This window comes from Puma concolor, chromosome B4 (genome assembly GCF_028749965.1).
Source record: "Puma concolor isolate L17-30 chromosome B4, mPumCon1.1.hap2, whole genome shotgun sequence".
Taxonomy (NCBI): Eukaryota; Metazoa; Chordata; class Mammalia; order Carnivora; family Felidae; genus Puma; species Puma concolor.
The window spans coordinates 67,711,451-67,734,525 of NC_141673.1; the positions used below are offsets into that span (position 1 = coordinate 67,711,451).

Genomic DNA, 23,075 nt, shown 5'->3' on the forward strand with positions numbered 1-23,075 from the left:
CATTGCTTTTGTAGTTAAGAGCAGAAAGAAAATGTGCAATTAGAAATATCACTCATTTTTTTTCTCTGACATTTCTACTCTCTGGTTCAAGTTCTACTTATTGACAGCATACAGAGATAGAAAATTCACTCCTCTAGATGGAGATCCCATTAATATTTAAATGGACGTCTCAGATTCCTTGAGTCTTCTTTAAAGTTTCCTTCAAAGCTTTGTCACGTGGTTCCCAGATCTTTCACCGTCTTGTTTGTCTCATGAACATAGCCCCATGGATATGGGTAGTCCCAGTGGATAACCATTTAAAATAGAGGTCCAAGAACTGGATACGATATTTTCAGATGCAGCCTGATTCACACAAGGTACAACAGAATCTCCCTTGGTTCATAATATGGTTCCACTATTACAGCCTACAATAGCACTAGCATTTTCAGTGCCCATGACAATATTGACTCACATAGAATGTACTAAAATTTCCGTCTTTTTCATTCCTTTGTCCCCTTTGTCTGTTTTTATACAACTAGGTAGCATCCACACATAGCTGTCTCACCTGTGCTTTTCCTGTCTTCCCTCCTCAAGCAGGCCGCAGATGGTGGACCTAAGGAATGGGAGCACAGTGACAGAGTTTATCCTCGTGGGCTTCGAACAGAGCTCCTCTTCCACTCGGGCATTGCTCTTTGCCCTCTTCCTAGCCCTCTACAGCCTTGCCATGGCCATGAATGGCCTCATCATCTTCATCACCTGGACAGACCCCAGACTCAACAGCCCCATGTACTTCTTCCTTGGCCATCTGTCCTTCCTGGATGTCTGCTTCATCACCACCACCATCCCACAGATGCTAATCCACCTGGTGGTCAAGAACCACACTGTCTCCTTTGCCTCCTGCTTGACCCAGATGTATCTGGTTTTTGGTGTAGGTGTGGCCGAGTGCATCCTCTTGGCTTTTATGGCCTATGACCGTTACGTTGCTATCTGCCACCCACTCAGCTATGCACAGATCATGAGCCGGCATGTCTGTGTGAGGCTGGTGAGTACTGCCTGGTTCTTTGGGCTGATCAATGGCATTCTGCTTGATTATATGACATTTCGTGGTCCATTCTGTAGAGACAACCACATAGAAAACTTCTTCTGTGAGGCCCCCATAGTGATTGCCCTCTCTTGTGGAGACCCCCAGTTTAGCCTGAAAATGATCTTTGCCGATGCTATTGTGGTGCTGCTCAGCCCCATGGTGCTCATTGTTATCTCCTACGCCCGCATCCTGGCCTCCATCCTTGGCAGAACCTCTTCCTCAGGTCGGGGGAAGACCTTCTCTACTTGTGCCTCCCATCTGACTGTGGTCATCTTTTTCTATACCTCAGCCATGTTCTCTTACATGAATCCTCGCAGCACACATGGCCCTGACAAAGACAAGCCTTTCTCCCTTCTCTACACCATCATCACCCCCATGTGTAACCCCATCATCTATAGTTTTCGAAACAAGGAAATGAAGGGGGCCATGGTGAGGGCCCTTGGGAGGACCAGCCTGGCCCAGGCAGAATCTATCTAGTGGGAAGACTCCTGGAAGAGAAGTCCCCCCCCACCACCCAAGTCTTGACAATTGGGCAACTCTCCAATGCTGAGAGTCTCCAGGAAAGAGCATTCATAGCTTTCTTTCTACTAGCATCAGTCCTGGAAGATCCTGTTGATGTCTAATGCTCATCTGTCTGATTTCACTTCCAGTATAGATTGATCTTTCCAAATTTCTCTTACTGATACATGTTCATGATTGGAGGGGCGAGTAAAATGAAATGGAAAAGTTTATTCCAAATTTGGGGGAAAGGTAGTAAGCTCTTCAAGAGAAAGACAGTAAGAGGATGACCATTCCATTCTTTGGAGCATTTCTTTCTAGGGCAAAGGCAATTAGCAGGAGCCCCAGCTTTGGGAAAAGAACAGACTGAGAGCCATGTGGGAAACAAAGGGATGTATATAAGTTTGGGAAAAAGCAATGGATGGGAGAAATGTGTTAAGGGGTATGTAATATTATCCCTATATGGTGGCTACAAAATTCTCCAAGAAAGTTCCCAGAAAAAGTAAGAACTGATGAATAGGATTGTATTACTCCTCCAAGGAAACAAGAGGAGGAGCTATATGCCAAATACATGTGAATTCTTAATGGAAAGGTGGGAGGGCAGAAGCAAGAACAGGAAGTCTGAGGGGTGCATCCACATCCCCAGATTGTAAACTGGGAGTGGGAGCTATAGAATGAAATCTTGTAGGGTCAAGGAAGCTTCCAGTGACATCTGCATTTTATAAGAATATAAAAAGAGCACTTTAAGTTTTTTGTGTATTTATTCACTTTCGCTGGAAAAATTTTGTGCCCTGCCTGGACGCATGTTGTGCAATTTAAATATTTCCCTTTTGTTCTTGGAGATTTCTTCCTCTCTCTTGTTTTACTTATAATACACTACATTTCCAAGACTCTGCTCACACCTCTATCTCTTTCTTCCCTGCCCGTATTCAGTTACCTAAAGTCTAGAGCAGGAGTTCTCAGCAGGGATGATTACTTCCCCCAGGAGGTATTTGGCAATATCTGAAGACATTTTTTGGTTGTCATAACAGGAGGAGGGTGTGTGCAACTGGCACCTAGTATGTAGGGGTCGGGGGTGCTGCTGAACATCCTACAATACACAGACCAACCCCCATAATAAAGAATTATGCAACCCAAGAAATCAATAATGCTGAGGTTGAGTAACCCTGGTCAGGAGATAAAGTATTAAAAGGACAGAATGAGGAAGATGATGAGAGGAATTGATATGGGAAAAAAAAGAGGCAGGAGGAAACGAAGAATTTAGGACGCAGAATTTTGTCTACAAAGACACTTCTGGTTTACCATGGGCAGGATTTCTGCTGGCACTGCCATGGCAACAATCTATATAAGTAGATGTGATAAAACCTGCTCTAAAACCTCTGTGTTTATCCCTATCTGAGTCTACCCTTACTCCTCTACTTATCTCAAATTATAAGACTTTTCCTACTCAATCACATCCTTCTGCCTGCCACTAGCATGGACTCCTACTTAAATTCTGCCCGTTTCCTCTGTTACTTCCATTCAAACTTCATCCATCCATCAGTGATCTTTCTCTTGTTCCCACCAATCTCACATTCTTGCCTAACTCAATCCTATCATTCATTGTCTTTGCTCATTTGCATTATGATTCCTGCAAATGCCATTCAGTGCAACCCGTGAAAACCATGTGCCCTCTAATAGGAATACTTTCTAGAACGTCAACATTTTTCTCATTCACCTTATCAATCTCCCTCTTTCATCAATGTGTATATTTCCCCCACCCATATGCTCCTCTCATATAAAGGATCCACTCTTCCTTTTATGTATGATGGATATTTTCTTTTCCCCTATAGAACTAAATACATACCTTCTCCCTCTGATCTGTGTCCTGGCAGACAGACCTTTGTTTGCTGCCTCAATGGGTTTTGATGCCTTCTACATCCTGTTGGGCTCAACTAATAAGAGTTACTTAGCAGGATAGAGGAAGGCAGGAGAGTTAGTGAGTGAGGCTCTTTATTCTTCTGCTTCTTCCCTGATGTCCCAGAATTACTGTCAGGTGTCCTTCTCCAAAATCTCCCTTTCCTGTCCCCATAAGGTGGCACCTGCTTTCTGCTCTTGAGAGCCTGGGATGCTTCAACATCCCTTTCTGATTCCCCTAATCCTGTTCACATCCTGGTAAGCCCCCTCATTAGTCCTATTTAAGTATGCCAACCATTTCCTCCCAGAACACTGACTAACAAGTACCGGGCACATATTAGCAACCGTGAATTGAAATTTTTTTCAAAATAGGCCATATACTAGTCAATAAAGCATATCTCAAAACATTTTAGATATGGAATCATACAGATCAAGTTCTCTGACCATGATACAGTTAAGTTAGAAATCAGTATCAAAAAGGTAACTAGAAGGAAGCCCATATGGTTAGAAATTAAGAAACACAACTCTAATTAACCTACATACCAAAGAATGAGGTATAAGTCTAGTTCAACGTGGAAAGAATAAAAAGCTTGGAAGTTGCTGCTCCCACACTCACCAATAAAAAAGGGTAAACAAACAAAGTCAGCAAGACTTCTTAGATCTATCAGAGAATTGAAGTCACAGGAAAAACCGCCACCCCAAAAACTAGGAGACAAGGGAACACAGAAAGTTACAGCTTTCTGGGAATAGAAGCCGCATCTTGAGCCTGGCCAGAACATTAAAGGAAAATGAACTATTACTAGAGACTGAGCATAGGCTAGCTTCAGAGATAAAAACTACTGAGGTCCTGCCCTCAGAGGAGCTCTCATAGTTTCATGAGTTTTACTTCCAGCAGCCCCATCGGTTTCTCATGATGAACATCAGGAAATAAACCCCCTGTGCTTCAGCAAGAGGAAGGGAAAAGTTAGCATTTTGAAATAAACCCAGAGAGCACTGTTCTCCCTAACAGTCTGCCCTCAAGGAAAACTATTTTGTGAGAACCTAACAAATCTGGGGGAGGATCCAAGAAAAAAAAGGAAAACTGAGAGGGACCTATGAAGGTTACAGCCCAGGGACAAGGGCTCACTAGGAGACTGAGACCTAATCATAAGACTATGGAATTCTTCCACTCCCCTGTACCTTGCTACCACATCAGTAAGGCTGGAGAATTTCAAGGAGTACAGCTGAAAGAGCTGAATCCTCAGACCTTATTTATGAAGGAGTCTCTGGGGAAACAAAAAAAACAGCAAGTGAGACAAAAACGAGGACACTAGAGGAAATTTTAACCTCTGACACCACAACTACAGCAAATATTAAACACTGCCTAATGCCTAACATAAAACTTCCCACTAAAGGCCTATTTGCCTCAGTTCCTTTTACCCAATACCTCATGTCCAGCTTTCAACAAAAGAATTGATTATAATAAAAATTAGACAATTTTACAAATCCAAAACTTGTAATGAAACTATTTACAATTTTGTGGGATGTACCTAGAGCAATACTTCCTTCTATTAGGAAAAAAAAATAAGTGTTAAAAAGTAATAAATTAAGCTACCAACTTAATCACAGAATAATAGATTATGCAAGGAACATAGAAGGAATAAAAATGTATCATATAATTAATTCAAACAAATCTAAAGATTGATTAAATTGATAGAATAAATTAATTTCATAACTGTGGCATGACTGATCAAAAATAAACAGACTTAAACAATACTAAGAATTAAAGGGGCACATAACTGCAGACTTTGCAGAATGAATTATAAGAGGCCTTCTGTTTCTGATATTGGTGGACCATGTAATTTGGACCAACTGTCTCACTAAAAACAGCAAAAGCTGGACATATATTTTAAACTATCCACTTGAAGGCACTAAAGCACTAAAAAAGCAGTGAAGAATTTGGGGGCTGACATCCAGGAACATTCAATCTGCATTTAAGCATGTTTAGAAACAACCAATAAAAGGATTAGTAAAGTGAGTGATATGTCATAAAGAAGATGAAAAAAAGAATAGATAGAGCAAATACATATTTGAAGAGAAAATAGCTGAAATTTTTCCAAAACTGGAAAAGACATCAATCTACAGATTAAAGAGGTCCTAAATACATCAAAAATACATTATTTATAAAAAGAAATACACACATGAGCACACCATTAGAACTTCTGCAAATGAGAGGCAAAGAGAAAAACTTAACAGCTACCTGAATAAAAAGACAGATTCCCTTCAAAAAAACCACAATTAGATTGACAGCTGTCTTCTTAACAATGAAAGTCAAAATATAAAATTTATTTTATATAAAACTGCATTATGGCAGGCTAAAGAAGGGCTGGAAGTCTAAGAAAGATAACACTCCAGCTAGCTGGAAAAGAACATACACCCACATTGTGAACTGCCTATGGTGGCCATGTGGCAAGGAACTATGGGCAGCCTCTAGGAGTTTATAGCACTGTCTGACTGACACCAGCAAGGAGATAGGTACCTCAGTAGTACAACTGCAAAGGAATGGATTTTGCTGACAAACAGTGAGCTTGGGAGAGGACCCTAAGCCTCAGATGAAATCACAACCTGGTGGCTCCTTAATTTCAGCCTGGTGCAACCCTGAGCAGAATACCCAGCTAACCATACCCAGACTCCTGACCCAAGGAAATTGTAAGATAATAAAATTGTGTTACCTTAAGTCCTTGAATTTGTGGTAATATGCTACATAGCAATTGAAAACTAACACAAGTTTTTAAAATTCTACTATAATACTATGGAAAAATTTATGACATTAAATCTGCTTCAATAAATAGAAAAGTTCTAGAAAAGATACTATTTTCCAGAAATGACTAAGGAAGAAATAGAAAACATGCACACATTTGTAATCATACAGTAAATCAGTAGTTTAAGATTATTTCCACAAAATTGAAGATGACATAAAGAAATGGAAAGACTTTCCATGCTCATGCTCATGGATTGGAAGAAAAAATATTGTTAAAATGTGCATACTACCCAAAGCAATCTACACATTTAATGCAATCCCTATCAAAATACCAACAGCATTTTTCACAGAACTAGAGCAAAAAATCATAAAATGTATATGGAACCACAAGAGATCCTGAATAGCCAAAGCAATCTTGAAAAAAAAAGCAAATCTGGAGGTATCACAATTCTAGACTTCAAGTTATACTACAAAGCAGTAATAATCAAAACACTGGAACTGGCACAAAACTGGAGACATAGATCAATAGAACAGATAGAAAATCTAGAAATAAACCCATAATTATATGGGCAACTAATCTTTGACAAAGTAGGAACGAATATACAATGGGGGAAAAAGCTCTTCAACAAATGGTGTTGGGAAAACTGGACAGCTACATGCAAAAGAATGAAACTGGGCCACTTTTTCTCACCATACACAAAAATAAATTCAAAATGGATTAAAGATCTAAATGTGAGACCTGAAACCATAAAAATTATGAAGAGAGCACAGACAGTCATTTCTCTGACATCAGCTATAAAAACATTTTTCCAGATATGTTTTCTGAGGCAAGGGAAATAAAAGCAAAAATAAACTATTTGGATTACATCAAAATAAAAAGCTTCTGCACAGTGAAGGAAACAATTGACAAAACTAAAAGGCACCCTACGGAATGGAAGCAGATATATGCAAGTGACATAACCAATAAAGGGTTAGTAACAAAATATACAAAGAACTTATAAAACTCAACAACCCCAAAATGAATAATCCAATTAAAAATGGACAGAACACATGAATAAACATTTTTTCCAAGGAAGACATCCAGATGGGCAACAGACACATGAAAAGATGTTCAACATCACTCATCATCAGGGAAATGCAAATCAAAACTACAATGAGATACCACCCCACACCTGTCAGAATGGGTAACATAAAAAACACAAGAAACTGCAGGTATTGGCAAGGATGTGGAGAAAAAGAAACTCTCTTGCACTGTTGGTGGGAATGCAAACTGCAGCCATTCTGGAAAACAGTTTGGAGTTTCCCCAAAAAGTTAAAAAAGAGAACTACCCTACAATCCAGTAATCTCACTACTGGGTATTTACTCAAAAAAGTACAAAAACACTAATTCATAGGGATAATGCATTGTAGGGAGGATATATGTAGGGATAATACATGTTTATAGTAGCATTATTTACAATAGCCAAATTATGGGAGCATCCCAAGTGTCCATCAATAGATGAATGGATAAAGAAGATGTGATATGTACACAGTAGAATATTATTCTGCCATAAAAGAATGAAACCTTGCCACTTGGAACAATATGGATGGAGCTAGAGAGGTTAATGCTAAGTGAAATAAGTGAGTCAGTCAGAGAAAGACAAATACCATATGATTTCACCCATAGGTGGAATTTAAGAAACAAAAAATGAGCAAAGATTTAAAAAAAAAAAAAGGAGAGGCAGATCAAGAAACAGACTCTTAGCTATAGAGAACAAACTAATGGTTACCAGAGGGGAGGTGGGGAGGGATGGGTAAAATAGGCAATGGGGATTAAGGAGTGCACTTCTCATAATGAGCACTGGGTGATGTATCACTATATGGTACTATAATGGTACCATCAGTATATGGTACAACTGAAACTAATATAAAACTGTATGTTAACTACCCTGGAATTTAAAATTAAAAAATGTATTTCTATAATATTTCTATAAATAAAGAACCAGACATAGGATTTTAAAGCAAATACTATCAATCAATGAAAGTTAATCTAATTTTATATAACTGGAAAAAGAGGAAAACACCTCAACTTTTTATTTTTTTTAATATGAAATTTATTGTCAAACTGGTTTCCATACAACACCCAGTGCTCATCCCAACAGGTGCCCTCCTCAGTGCCCATCACCCACCCTCCCCTCCTTCCCACCCCCCATCAACCCTCAGTTTGTTCTCAGTTTTTAAGAGTCTCTTATGTTTTGGCTCCCTCCCTCTCTAACCTTTTTTTTTTTTTCCTTCCCCTCCCCCATGGTCTTCTGTTAAGTTTCTCAGGATCCACATAAGAGTGAAAACATATGGTATCTGTCTTTCTCTGTATGGCTTATTTCACTTAGCGTAACACTCTCCATTTCCATCCATGTTGCTACATAGTATTCTTTCTCATTGCCACATATTATTCCATTGTGTATATAAACCACAATTTCTTTATCCATTCATCAGTTGATGGACATTTAGGCTCTTTCCATAATTTCGGTCTTGTTGAAAGTGCTGCTATAAACATGGGGGTAAAAGTGCCCCTTATGCATCAGTACTCCTGTATCCCTTGGGTAAATTCCTAGCAGTGCTACTGCTGGGTCATAGGGTAGGTCTATTTTTAATTTTTTGAGGAACCTCCACAATGTTTTCCAGAGTGGCTGCACCAGTTTGCATTCCCACCAACAGTGCAAGAGGGTTCCCATTTCTCCACATCCTCGCCAGCATCTATAGTCTCCTGAGTTTTCATTTTAGCCACTCTGACTGGCGTGCACCTCAACTTTTTAAATGATAACTTTGATAACAAAACTTGATGAAGACAAAATAAGCTAATCTCACTCTCAAACATAGTTGGTAAAATTCTCAAATAAAACTGTCTCCTACAATGTATTAAAAATATAATACCTTATATAATGAACAAAATTGGGTTTATTCCAGTAATTCAGAGTTGATTTCACATCAGAAAATGAATTATGTAAATCACTGCGTTGACAAGTAAATACCTCATGATTATCTCAGTAGATGCAGGAAATGCATCTATTTTGCATTTATACCTGTTTATAACTTAAAAAACAATACTTCTCAGCAGACCAGGAATAGAAATGAACTTCCTTAAGCTATTACAGTGATTATACACCAAACTGAACAGCAAACATCCTCCTCTAACAGTGAAACATTAAAATTACCTTCAGATCATAAAGAGGCCTAGGTAACCATTATCCCTACTTTTATTCAAGATTATATTGAAGATCCTAGAAAGTACAAGAAAACAAGGGAAATAGGTAATTGATATAAGAACTAGAAATGAAAAGGCAAAATTGCCTTCATTTACAATGATATATGATTGTCTTCACAGAAAAACTAAAAGAATGCATAAATAATATATTAAAATTGATATAATTTAACACAGTTACTGGATACAAAATCAATGTACAAAAACTGAATTGCATTTCTATATACCAACAAATTAGAAAATTAAAATTTTAAGATATGATTTTAAATACTATCCAAAATATAAAATATATAGGAATAACTCTAATGAAAAACGGTAATCCATCATGGAAAGATGCATATAAATTTATGGAATGTCATTAGATAAAATCTAAATAAATGGAAATATATGCAGAGTTACCTCACATAGCATCAATAGAGTTAACAACTCTTTGCCCTAATGGCTTTTGAAATTATACCACTTTTGGACATCTCTTTTTTTGATTTACAAGTGACCCTTGAACACCAGGGGCCCGAACTGTGCAAGTCCACTTACACATGGATTTTTTATGGCACATTACTGTAAGTGTATTTCCTCTTCCTAAAACGATTTTCATTTTTACATTTTCTTTAGCTTACTTTATTGTGTGAATACAACATATAATACATATAACATACAAAATGTGTCTTAATCAATTGTAGATGTTATTCATAAGGCTTCCAGTCAATAGTAGGCTATTAGTTGTTAAGTTTTTGGAGGAATTAAAGTTTTATACAGATTTTTGACCACACATGGGGTGGTGCCCCTAACCCCTATGTTGTTCCAGGGTCAACTACAATTATTTTTTCACCCAAATTTGAATTGCATATCATGTTTGGGTTGGAATTCTGTCTTTAAAATGTTGTGAACCAGAAGTTATAGGGAAGTGAGGACACCAATAAGGTTCCTTCTTACAATATCAATTAATGGTATAGAAATAGCTATAGGGGCGCCTGGGTGGCTCAGTCGGTTAAGCGTCCGCCTTCAGCTCAGGTCATGATCTCGCGGTTTGTGGGTTCAAGCCCCACGTCAGGCTCTGTGCTGACAGCTCAGAGCCTGGAGCCTGATTCAGATTCTGTGTCTCCCTCTCTCTCTGCCCCTCCCCTGCTCACCCTCTCTCTCTGCCTTTCAATAATAAATAAACGTTAAAAATTTTTTTTTAAAGAAATAGCTATAAAGAACTTGACAAGTTGGCTTTTTTTTTTTTTTTAGGAGTTTTTGAATTGGTGTCTGAACAATGTCAGACATCTTGTACTGCAAAGGTCAATATCCTGAAGCTTAGCTTTTGTGACTTATGCTTGAAAATCGTGTCTTCCTCCAAACTGAATTATGTTTCCCAAATGCCCCAATTATATTAGATCTTGTAAGACCTAGACTTGGAGACCACTTGGTTGGTGGTGAGTGGAGACAAAAAGCCATCCCACACATTTAGAATGAGTCAGGACGCAAGCATCATAAACTTTAACTTTATAGGACTCCAGGCTCTCCAGGGGTAGAAAGAAGAGCATTAGAGGATTGAGGGGATATGAGGATGACTGAAGTTCTTTGAGCTATGCTGAATCTAATTCAGTACTAGGCAGGCAGGGTTTGGGAAGAACAGTGGGTAGATCAGGGGGAAGAAGTTATTCCAGGGGCGCCTGGGTGACTTAGTTGGTTGAGCGTCCAACCCTTGATTTTGGCTCAAGTCATGATTCCAGGGTCATGGGATCAAGCCCTGTGTTGGGCTCCATACTGAGCATGAAGCCTGCTTAAGACTCTCTATCTCTCCCTCTGCCCCTCTCCCCAATTTGTGTGCGCGCACTCTCTCTCTCTCTCTCTCTCTCTAAAATAAAAAAAAAAAAAGCTAAAAAGAAGGTCATTCCAGATTTGAAGAATGGAAGTGTGATAATGAAGAGGTAGAGGATGGCAGTTAGAAGGGAGGCATGTTATCAAGGAGAGCTTGTGGTTGTTTGTTTAGCACCCTATTGGCAGCATTTAACAAGGTAACTAGAGCAGAGTGGGTACTCAGCCAGTGTTTGTTGTTGTGCTGAATGTAGTGTAATCATATGAAAGTGAATATTTAATTGGGGGCACAAGTCATCAGAAACCCTAACTAGAAAATTAATGCAAAATAAAATTGGTAGGCAAGAGTTAAAGGGCTCCCAGATTTAAAGCTGAAAACACAGGGATAATGATATTTGCTAGGCCCCTTATCTATCAAGTTACCTGGTAAATGGACCAGAACTTCTCTGGGAAAACCTGAGACTAGTCTAGACTTTCCAGGCCACCTGCCGTGGACATAGCCTCACGAGGGAGTCTTGGATTGGACTGGTTTGAGACTATCCCTGGGGATCCAGTTAGAATGGTAACACTTCAGGAAGAGATAGTTGGCCTTATTACAGTTGGCTCCCAGCAGTAACCAGTTAGAAGCTCACATCTATGTGCATATGTGCATGCATGCACACCTTGCACATGTGCATTCACAGAAGGATGTCATACTCCCTGTCCTATAAACAAGCAGCTGGTTTGCAGCAAAATTCACAGTACCCTCACTCTATGCCTGTGGATCCCTCTTCTGGGGCTGAGATTAGCAGAGCCAATGTCATCACCCTCATGTACCAAAGCCCATGGAGAAGGTCAGTAAATGTACTCACTTCCGCAATGAAAGTTGAGCCTGACTTGGTTGGCATCTATCAGAGATGAATACCCCCTGACTCCCTCAGTGACCACCTGTGTTCAGATCACACCAGGCTCTTCACACAGTGGCCATGAAGGAGAGGACACTCCATTAACCTCCACCTTGTCTATTTCTCGCTTTCTAGATGCCTAGCTCTGTCTCCACTTTTCTAATTCTCTCCAGCTACTCTTTTCTTGGGATCTCCCTCTGAGTCCCCACCAGGCTCTCAGAGTCTGCCCACCAGCCCCATGGCTCTGACTGCGGGGCTTATGGCTTGGATGTTTCTGGTGGGGCCAGTCTGGTTTGCAAAGACCAGTCTCTAATTGCTGCAGAGAGAAAGACAATCCAGAAGGTCAATCTTGTACTCCTAGAACTTAAGGAAACAGAATCCAAGTACCTGGCTATTTAGTTCTGATTCCACATGACCAGGGAGCCATGCCTAGCTTGCCTGGTCAGTCTCTCAGTCTCTTTTTCCACATTTGGCTTTGGCTTTCTCTCTCTCTCTCTCTCTTTCTCTCTCTCTCTCTCTCTCTCTCTCTCTCTTTGTGCTGAGATTTGGGTTCTTAGTTCTCTGTCTCTTGATGTGCTTCTTTATCCCTCCCCTAAATGTCCACCTATTCATCACTTTTCCACACATACACCATCTTGTCACATGTGCACATTCTTTCCTATTTCACTCTTCTCTATTTCAGTCTCTCTAATTCTTTCTTTGGCTTTAACATTTTTCCTCCTTTTTTGTTTGGTGTGGGTAAGATCTCTCTGCTATACCAGAGATATCCTAGGATATCCTAGTATCCTCCCAGAGGATTACTTTTTATCCTTTCCTTTTTCAGTCTTCCTCTTTATGCTTGTGCATGTCAGTGTTTTCTATTTATCTGGCATTTCTCTTTATTGTTACCTGGAGAAAGAGAGGCTGAGAAGTGACTCAATGATGATCCTTTCCTAGAGATTGTGATACAGAGCTTGGGGTTGATATTTTTTGCAATGTTTCTGGGAGAAGATTAAGAGAAAATGGGACTAAAATATATTAGGGGGAAAAACTTAGTTAGATGGAAAGTCCCTCCTGACAGGGAGAAGTAGGAACCATTAGGATGGATGAGATCCTTCCCTTTCTCTGAGTTTCTGCAAGTGGGAAACTGGACAGATCTTTACAATATTGCTTCCACATGTGAAGTGAAACCACAAGGAGATGAAGAGGAAACAGAGATCACAGCTAATTTTTATTTATTATCTAATCTGTGCCACCCATTAACTGTACATTATTTTAGTTAATCCTTATTTTATAGGAGAAAAAACTTGTGACTCAGCTAGCCAACTCCACATTATAGTAAGTGACAATGCCAAGGCTGAATTTCAGGTATGCTTGCCTCCAAAGTCCCTGTACTTTACCCCATTAGCCTCTTTGCTTCCCTATAAAGTGATAAGATCAGGTTATAGATGTAGTTTTTGAATCTCTAAATATATAACTATTCACCTTTTAAAATCATCCATTTCTCAGTCCAGGAATCTTTCTGTGCTTCAGCTTTATATTCTTCTTTTCTATTGGTACACATCCCCCCTCCCCATCTCTCATTGCCTCTAATTTTTTCTCTCTTTCTTCTCTAAGCCATTTAGAGTCACTCCAGTTTTTTTCAGGCATTTTAAATAGTAAAATAGCTCAGATTAACTAATGCCACAGAACAGCTGAAGTTATCCAATCTGCTGATGTTGAGTAATTCTTGATTACTAAGTTCTCCTCTTCAATTTCTTACTCATCCCTCTTTGGACATATACACAGGCCATCAACATTCAGAGGAATATCATTATGAATACCTTTGCATATCATTTTCTCTCTTTTTCCCTTTGCTTTTTTGGTTGTTTTACTCTTTAACGTTCCATACCGAAAGTGACTGACAAGGGAGAGGAGCAACAAGTCTAGTCTGGTTTCATTATAGCTTCTAATGGAATAGGAAGTTCACATTATGGCTCAGATAGAGAATGGATAAGCACAATGGATGATCATGTCTTACGAGAAGGAGGGAAGCAAAATACGGAGTTAGAACTTGAGCTATGATGAAACTGACGTTATTTTTGGTATTTCCATTATTTATGGTATCTCCCACTAGTGCAGATCAATAAGGTCTTCTGGGAGAGTTTGTGACCTACATTTACCTTTTGGACATCACAGGAATCTAGCCCATAATAGGCATCTGGCATGCCCAGCATTGGCACATTTATAATATTTGGCCCTGGCCAGGTCATCATCAGGGGACTGCAGGTACTTCGGGGGCCTCAGTTTCAGAGAGATATGGAGAGATTGAAGTGAATCCAGGAGCAAAGAGGTAGCTGAAGCAAAAAGAAGGCAGAAGACTAAGAGAGACACAATGAGAGATTTTAGAACATTTCTACAATTTAACTCAATTGGATAAATCTTTCTTGCAAGCCAATTATTGAAAATGCACGTGGAGGAGCAAAGAGACTACTCCGTGTCCATCTCACTTAAGAAAATGGAGATGGGAATGAGCTTAAAATAGAAAAGAGGGGAAATGGTAGATCTATAGAAACACTTCTGAAGTGATTTAGGAAGACATTGAGATGGGTCGTCTTTCCTTAAAAATCATTTACATCTGTCCTCCAAATATCTTTTCAACCATGGTTCCATATGCTTTTGTCTATAAAACTTTGTTAGGTACCACATGGCACAACCTGTCGTCTTCCAATTTATTCTTAAATTCCTCAAAGTTCATGTGGATGTGTTAGCAAAACTCATGAGGGTCCAAAGCTTTTTTAAATCTTTAAAAATACCACAATTACAGGGCATTCTGAATAATGCATAAAATCAGAAGGAAAAACAATTATTTTTTTCTGACAATGTAAGGATTTGGTAAAGGCCTGGACTGTCTTTCTAATGATGGGGCTACTGCAATAGGTCTCAGAATAAGGCCTGATGGGTGACAGCTTTTGTCTTACAAGGTCTTTCTAGTTTCACTTTTTTTGGCTCCTGGTGAAGAGTCTCACTGTAGGTTACTATCTTTCTAAAATTTTATCTTATCTTATCTTTTATTTTATTGTATTTTATTGTATTTAATTTTAGAAAGTAAGGGAGAGGGGCAGAGGAAGAGAGACACACACAGAGAGAGAGAGAGAGAGAGAGAGAGAGAGAGAATCTTAAGCAGGCTCCACACTCAGCTCAGAGCCTGACATGGGGCCCAATCCCACAACCACAACCCTTGGATCATGACCTAATCTGAAATCAAGAGTCAGACACTTCACCAACTGAGCCACCCAGGCACCCCTGTCTTTCTAATAATTCTGATGTGAGATACAATCCAGCTAGATACAAAATACTTGGTTCTCTTCCTTCACAGATAGGTCTGCAACTTGTACATTTTTCCTGATCGCTGGTTATGGATGACCCCACTCTCACTAACAAGGAGCTCTGTAGATACTGGTTGCCCTTCTCTTTTAGCAGAGTTAATTCAAGGGCCCTTGTAGCTTTCTAGAGGTTTTCATCATGCCTGTATTTTTAAATGATCAATGGTCCTTCTTTTGTTTTTTAAAATCTCATTCTTAGTTAACAAAGAGAAATTGATTATTCACTTTAGGGTGAACTGTACATTCTCTGGGCTGGAATCAGGAGAGTGGATGCCTTTACCTTCTTCCTGAAGGCTGCCTGTTTATCTAGTCTTATTTAATTATGAGAGTTTTTCAGCCTGTCTCTCAGTTCTTAGCCTTGAGAAGCAGTGAAAATCTCCACTCAATTCTCAAATAAGCCCCAATTAGTTAAATGTTTTATTTTATATATTTAATTTCAAAATTATTGAGTATCAGCCATTATGGAAGTTGATGCCTCCAATCTACCCATTCATTGTCAAACTGGGTACAGGAATTTCTATTTTCCTTAATAAATATTGAGGAGAAACTGGTTTTCATCACTGGATCTATCCTTTATATCACAATAATCACATATCTACTAATAATTCAATTTACTAAAAGAACATCTTTTTTAGGGCCACTTTTTGCCTCTTAGAGTCTTCCTCAAAGTTTATGTATAATTTCAATTTATATCTAAACTGAAGATTTTCTGGACTTAATCCATGTTCCCACCTAGATTGGCCATTTTTTCTTTTATAAAAATGCCCTTTTCCAAGAACAGCCTCTGAATCTGTCCATCATTAGCAGATATTTTTTCCTGAGCCTTTTCTTATTACACTTTTCTTATTATACACTTTTCCCCTGAGCATTTCATTATTTTACTACTGTTGAGATCCTGCAGTATTTTTAACATTTTTTTTAAATGTTATTTTTGAGAGGGAGAGACAGAGACAGAGTGCAAGTAGGGGAGGGGCAGAGAGACAGGGAGACACAGAATCCCAAGCAAGCTCCAGGCTCTGAGCTGTCAGCACAGGGCCTGACATGGGGCTCAAACCCACAAACCATGAGATCATGACCTGAGCCAAAGTTGGATGCTTAACCAACTGAGCCACCCGGGTGCCCTGAGATTCTGCAATATTTTATTAAAGCCCTATTAGAGCTCTTAACCATATCATATTATAGTTCATTTGTAAAAATATCTCTACCCCCAACTGTACTGCATGCTTTGCCAGAACGTAATGCTTAGAAATACATTTTTAATTTGTGGATTCAGTTTTTAAGAGGCTTCAAGCCATTTTGAGGATTACTGACATTTAAAAATGTAAATGTCTCAATATTTTTTAGTTATCCAGTGACCTAGAAAAGGAAACATTAGTTTTGTGGAGCACTTTCCCTACTGCAAATACTGTTCTATGGGATTTACATATATATACATACACACACATTTTTGATTGAATTAATAAATCTCCTCTTAATCTTCAGAACAACCATACAATTATGTATTTTACAGACTTAAAAAAATGGATTTAAAGGAATTTATTTCCCAAGTTGATGCCACCGGGGGCGCCTGGTGGCTCAGTCCAACTTCAGCTCAGGCCATGATCTCATGGCTTGTGGGTTCGAACCCTGCATCGGGTTCTGTGCTGACAGCTCCCTCTCTCTCAAAAAATAAATAAACGTTAAAAAAAATAATTTTAAAAAAATTAAAAAAAAATAAAGTTGATGCCACTGGCAACATTAAATAATGCAGAAAGTTGGAACTCAGATTTTCATTTATTCTATTTTCAGCAAATATAGCTATGTGCTAGGCAGTTTCCAGGAGATAAAGATGTAAAATCCCTATGATTAAGGAGCTTGTAATAGATGGAAGATGTTGTAGCATGTGATGAGTGTTTCCCCTAGCAGATGTAGGAGTGAGTGCCACTTCAGATGGGCTGACCTGGGCAAGAGTAGTTGAAGGCTTCACTATGGATGCAGGACTTGATGTTGGTCTTATAAAAGCAAGATTTTGCCAAATAGAGAAAATGTCTGAAGAATGAATTCCAGAAAGAGGGAATCGCATACACAGAGACTTGGAGGCCTATGGTATTGTGGGGGATGTGAGTTGTAGCTGGACTTTAGGGTGTCTGTAGGAGAGTAGGAGAAGATAAAGAATATTGGCACTTAATATAATATGAAGGTTAGAAAGACAAGAGTGAAAGGTGACTTTGTGGTTTCTGATTTAGGTTACTTAGGGTTCAAATAATACAATTAACTGAGGAGGAAGGATAGGAGGAGGAGCCATGGATCCTCCTGGGGGCACTGATAATTATGTAGGCTGGTGTCTGTCCTTTGCCTTGGTACTGGACCAGTCTAAAACAGACCTGACATACTAGAACTTTCAGTGAAATATTCTCAAAAAACCTACAGAGCAAGAAACTATACCCCTTAACCAGTAATATCATTGTTTAAAAGCCCTTGTGGGACAGAAAGTTCATCTACCTACCATTTCTGCTTGTCCTAACCTTGAAGGAAATGGAAAACCACTGGTCATCATAGAGGTTTTTCCCAGGATGAACTTCCTCAAGGGCATTGAAGCTCCTTTTTTTTTTTAATTCTGCTACCTCCTCCTACTTCTCCAAATACAAACAAACAAAACAACAACAATAACAAAAAAACAAACATTGATACTGTCTCTAGATAAGACCTGGTTGTTCATATGGCCAGAAATACTGCCTCCATGATGATTTAGAATTTCATTTTCTGAACTTATATCATAAATATGCTATTTAATTACTCATCTTATTGTACCCTCCTCCCCATCCCAACCCTGTTCTTAGGCCTGTTTATTCTTCTTTTAATTATGATAGTAAGATGGGAATATAGGTCTGGAGGATAGAAACAAGGAGACTTCTCACTACTTTCAGCACTGTAGGCCTTAGGACACTGAGTGGCCCAGGCAAAGAAAGCTTACCATGTGGTCCTCCTCAAACATGAGAGCTAGGAGGCCTCTAATATAAGGATTGGGAGCCAAAGCCCAAGCTAGTAATAAACTGTTTTCCTGGACGACTTCTTTGAGACCTCTTGGGAATAACTATGATCTCAAGAGGCTACCAGTGGTAGAACTGGGTGCTCAACCATGTCTCAATCACACTCCATAGAGATATTTTTGAGGAAACAAACAATTCAGCAAGATGAAAGAATACTTTGATTTTCAATCTAAAGAAGAGAAGTCTATGGGAACTTAGTGACTTCAAATCTCTAAATGACAAGTTTTTTACCCTTTGTGGTTTCCAGTTGCCTTTGACACGTTGATTAAGCTATGAACTCTCCAAGAAAAATGATCTCGTGCACACATTTTCCTACAACATTTCAGAGATGCACGGACACTCTGAAATATACCTACTGATTCCCCAGAGCTCCATGAACTCCTTGATAAATATATCTATCATAAAATTTTTCTGCTCAGAAAAATAATGTGTTTTGGGTGTAGACTAGAGTGGTGGGAAAATGTCTCATTATAATGTAAGATTTTGATTCCTGTCATATTTACTGAAGAGAATCAGGACACTATTGAATACATTCAACAGTTAGCCACAATGTTTCTGTTGCTTGGTGATGAAATTATGTATTTAATCCAAAAAGCAAGGGATTAGGGTATGCAGAAGATAAACCAGGTTTCAAGCTATTTAAGATTTGAAATTACTAGAGGCACATTTTATTTACAGCAGACCTGAAAGAGAATAGCCAAGCCTCACAGAGGCTGAGGCTCTCTGAGAATCTACATGATTTAAACAGGGCTGGTGAATTTGTTTACAACTTAAGTGAACTAATCTCATTCTTAAAACAAACATACTCTACAGAATAAACAATACAGTGCTGTATTGTATTATATTTTCTTTCCTGTGGTCATAGCATGCTAGGAAAGCAACAGGAGCATTGTGGCTAACTGTTGAATGTATTCAATAGTGTCCTGATTCTCTTCAGTAAATATGACAGGAATCAAAATCTTACATTATAATGAGACATTTTCCCACCAGTCTAGTCTACAATAGCACACTTTGTTCATTGTGCTCCTGTGGTCATGGAATGTAGACTTCTCTCCCTTAACTCACCAGCACTATACTTTGAGCATTCAACATATGTGTATCAGCACAACTCTGCTCTCTCAGGATCTTCCCAGACATCATCATGACTCATAGTTTCTTTTCGTTATAACCAAGGCTGTATCACATTTCCTGGTTTAAATTTTATTTCCATATATGTGATTATATTACTAACAATAATCATTAGGGACTTTGAGGGGTTCATTAAATAACACTGCTCTTCCCAACTGAGTCTGAATCATCTGAGAAATAAGACAAGTCTGAGATGGAAGCTAAAACATCATTTTTATTAATAACAAAGCAGACATTTGAGCATTTGGACTTCCTAATCCAGAAGCACAGAGTCAGACAGATAAAATTTCCTCTGTATTGGCAAGACTGTACAACCACAGAGTCTCCCCAAACAGGGTTAGAGGCTACCCTGGAGAAGGCCATTCATTCCCCAGGGGAAGGTGAGAGGAAAGGGATAGACAACACATGCTCCATTTCTCCTTCTAAAGTCACCAGTCCAGTAAGCCACCCCCTAGGTATGGTGTAAATGAAGAAGAGAAAGGTCAGGAGTGTTATGCTATCACAATTTCACCCATGTGGAAGGAAATATCAGGAATATGGAAGAAATTAATCCCTGCCCTACCCTACTCATGATAGTATCTAGCATTGTAACCATTAAGTCTATGGTTAACTATAGGGTGTAAAATATTAAAACAGTCCTACCTACACCTTCATATTGGCTACTCCTCCAACACAAATCACTGCTCTATTGAGAGGCTCTTAGAACTTTTGAACAGTTCTATTTTGCTTGCAGATGGGTTCTAAAATGAATCAGAACAGTAAGTTAATCAATTCTGAAGCCACTCTAGACCCACAGTTGATAATGTATTCCCTATTCCTTTCTCCCTGCCAAATGATGTTCAACTACATTGTCCATCATAACTTAACAGAGGGTCTTCAATGAGATTAAATTATATCATTAAACTATAATACTAAGTCAGAGGTTCAAATGTCGTGACATGTGTGGACTATTTTATAAACTACTATTAATTTAAATGAGATTACAGGCCCTTGACTCTTTAAACAAAAAATTCAAGGCATCACCGGTGGTTATGTATCTTATATCTGTACACTTGGCATAAGAAAATCCCATGATCCTCTTCTAGTTTAACAAAGCAATCTGACAAGTATATGTGCCTTTCTGAAAACAGAGAGTTATCAGTTTAAATATTACCATGGCCATAATTAAGGTCACCAATAAAAATGATATTTTAGAAGTTCAAGGTTAGGTTTACAGCACATAGCAACAATTTCTTATAACCAGTCTCAGAAAATTCTTTGGTCAGAAATAACTTCAAGGACATGTTTTAGAATAATATGAGATTATCAGCAGCTAAAGGAGAATGAATGTTTTCTTATTTTCTTGCTGGTATTTCTTTAAGTAACAATTAAGAGAGCATGTGATTTTTCAAGTCAAAGTGCAAAGATTCAGCTAGCACTGAGACAAAATTAAAAATCCTGAGAAGCAGGGTGTCTGGGTGGCTTAGTTAATCATCCAGCTCTTGATTTCGGCTCAGGTCATGACCCCAGGTTCATGAGATCAAGCCCTGTTTTGGGCTCTGCACTGAGCTAGGAGCCTGCTCAGGATTCTCCCTCTCTCTCTCTCTCTCTGCCTCTTTCCCCTCTTCCTCTCTCAACATAAATAAATACACATTTTTAAAAAAATCCTGAGAAGGTCAAAACATACACTATGAAAAAATTGGAGCAAATAGGGTTATTAACAAATGGAATATGTGACAGTTGAAGTGCAGTACACACATAACTTAGTATTATTATTTAAGTAAATATCACCTATGGTGTGGATATCAAAGAACTAACAAGGTCTTTACCACAACTTCTCTTCCAGAGTGGCCCATCAGGTCAGACCATCCTCCCTGGACCAGTTCTTCAAATACAATGAGATTTTCTCTATTATTTGCTGCAGTGATTCAGTGACAAACTTCACCACCAGCCAAGCAACAGAATGAGGTGGGATATGATTTTCAAATTATTATCCTGTTTATTTATACCAATGCTTGATTCGTTAACCCTGGTTGTTAACAGGGCACTAGATGCCAGGTATCACAGAGTATTCTTTCTGGGACTGTGAACCACAAATAAGAATTTATACTCCTATAGATCCTAGTGCTTTCTTAGGTTGAACTTCAGTTTCTTCTTGGACAAGTCCCAGGCTTGTCTGGAGCATAGCTCACTGACTTCTCTTGCCCAGATTCTGACCTCAGCCCCAATATGTCCACTGGGTCCGTGATTCCAAGCCATATCTTGGATTAAACATTGCTCTCTGACCCTCCCTGCCTTTTCTGGGGCCTGAAGAGGAGAATATCTAGGTACAAGTTCTAGAGGGGCATTCCAAAGTACAGATGATGGGAATGGCCCACTGCCTGACCTATCAGGAAATCACCTACCGAGAATACAAAGCTAAAAGGAGTGGCAGTAATTGGGTACATCTCTTCTAAAATTAAGATAGGCAACTTGAGATATTTAAAGACATGGAGAAAAAAATAAAGATATGGAGAAGAGAAGGGAGTCCACCCAGAGGTAGCTAAATGGCAAACACCCACACCAAATATGAGAAAGGGAGAGGGGGAAGAAAGAGTGAGAAGTAGAAGTGGAAAAGGGAGAGCAAAAGACTAACACAGGGGGTAGAGTGAGAGTGTATAGAAAAAGGAGTGGGAGAAAAGAAAATGAAGAGTAGTTGGCAGAACTTAAGGTTAAAAAGGAATATACTAACCAACTATAAGCATCTGAAAGTGGAAGGGATCTGATATCCTAACTCAAAGACAAGATGAAAAGTACAAGAGAGATTTAATATGAACATAATGACTTCCTAAAATTTACAATAATGAGAAAAGAACATGAGTTTCTGAATTCTCATTCTCTGATGATAGAAAAAGAACAAGACTTATCCCAGAAGCAAAGGGACAGATCAAGATTTTCTGAAGGTCCATTCCAAAAAGGCTGAATTTGTGCCCTGCTCATAGCTTCCCTTGTCTCACAGTGATGGTTGCATACTTTCCACCCAATGGTGCAGAGCCCTAAGTTTCAACCCCAGTAGGGAAACTGTCTCCTATGAGGAAAGCACGCAATAAAGAGTTCACAAGTATGCCCCATCTCCAGCATGCACAGCATGGGTGTTTGATGCAATAGTGGCAACCACTAGGAGAAGGAGTCTGGAAAGAGGATGGATGACTGGTAAGCATGGCTGTTTCCAGAGGTATCCAAATTATTATCAGCTAAGGGACAATGCCAAAGGCTAGAATGTTATTGTTTTCTCTGAAACTTCAATCGTTTATCGTTTTAAATATATACACTAAAACTAAGCATTTTTTTCTTCTAGAAAAAATATGTCTTTAAACATTTCCCAAGTGCTTCCTAAATATGATCTTCTATAAGCTAATAGCCACCATGTCTTCCTTCAAATACTCCATTCCTCAATTTCTTAAACCATTCCTCAGTTAGCCTGGGTTCCAAGC

At 38.9% G+C, this 23,075-nt stretch overlaps 2 protein-coding genes across 2 annotated transcripts in view; both read left to right on the top strand.

Annotated features, from left to right (window-relative positions):
• OR10AD1 (olfactory receptor family 10 subfamily AD member 1) overlaps positions 1 to 23,075 on the top strand; it is a 90,934-nt gene that overhangs the window by 64,427 nt on the left and 3,432 nt on the right. Inside the window, exon 3 of the mRNA XM_086713553.1 lies at positions 21,449 to 21,570. Within this exon, the coding sequence (XP_086569679.1) occupies positions 21,566 to 21,570 (5 nt within the window). The 5' untranslated portion in view covers positions 21,449 to 21,565. The remainder of the gene's footprint in view (positions 1 to 21,448; positions 21,571 to 23,075) is intronic.
• Positions 253 to 1,540, top strand: LOC112867764 (olfactory receptor 10AD1). The gene has a single exon (XM_025930769.2). The coding sequence runs from the start codon at positions 584 to 586 to the stop codon at positions 1,538 to 1,540; it is 957 nt and encodes a 318-aa protein (XP_025786554.1). The 5' UTR covers positions 253 to 583.

Excerpts from the sequence above, each read along its gene's own strand:
- LOC112867764 (XM_025930769.2), top strand. The coding sequence starts at position 584 with ATGGTGGACCTAAGGAATGGGAGCACAGTGACAGAGTTTATCCTCGTG.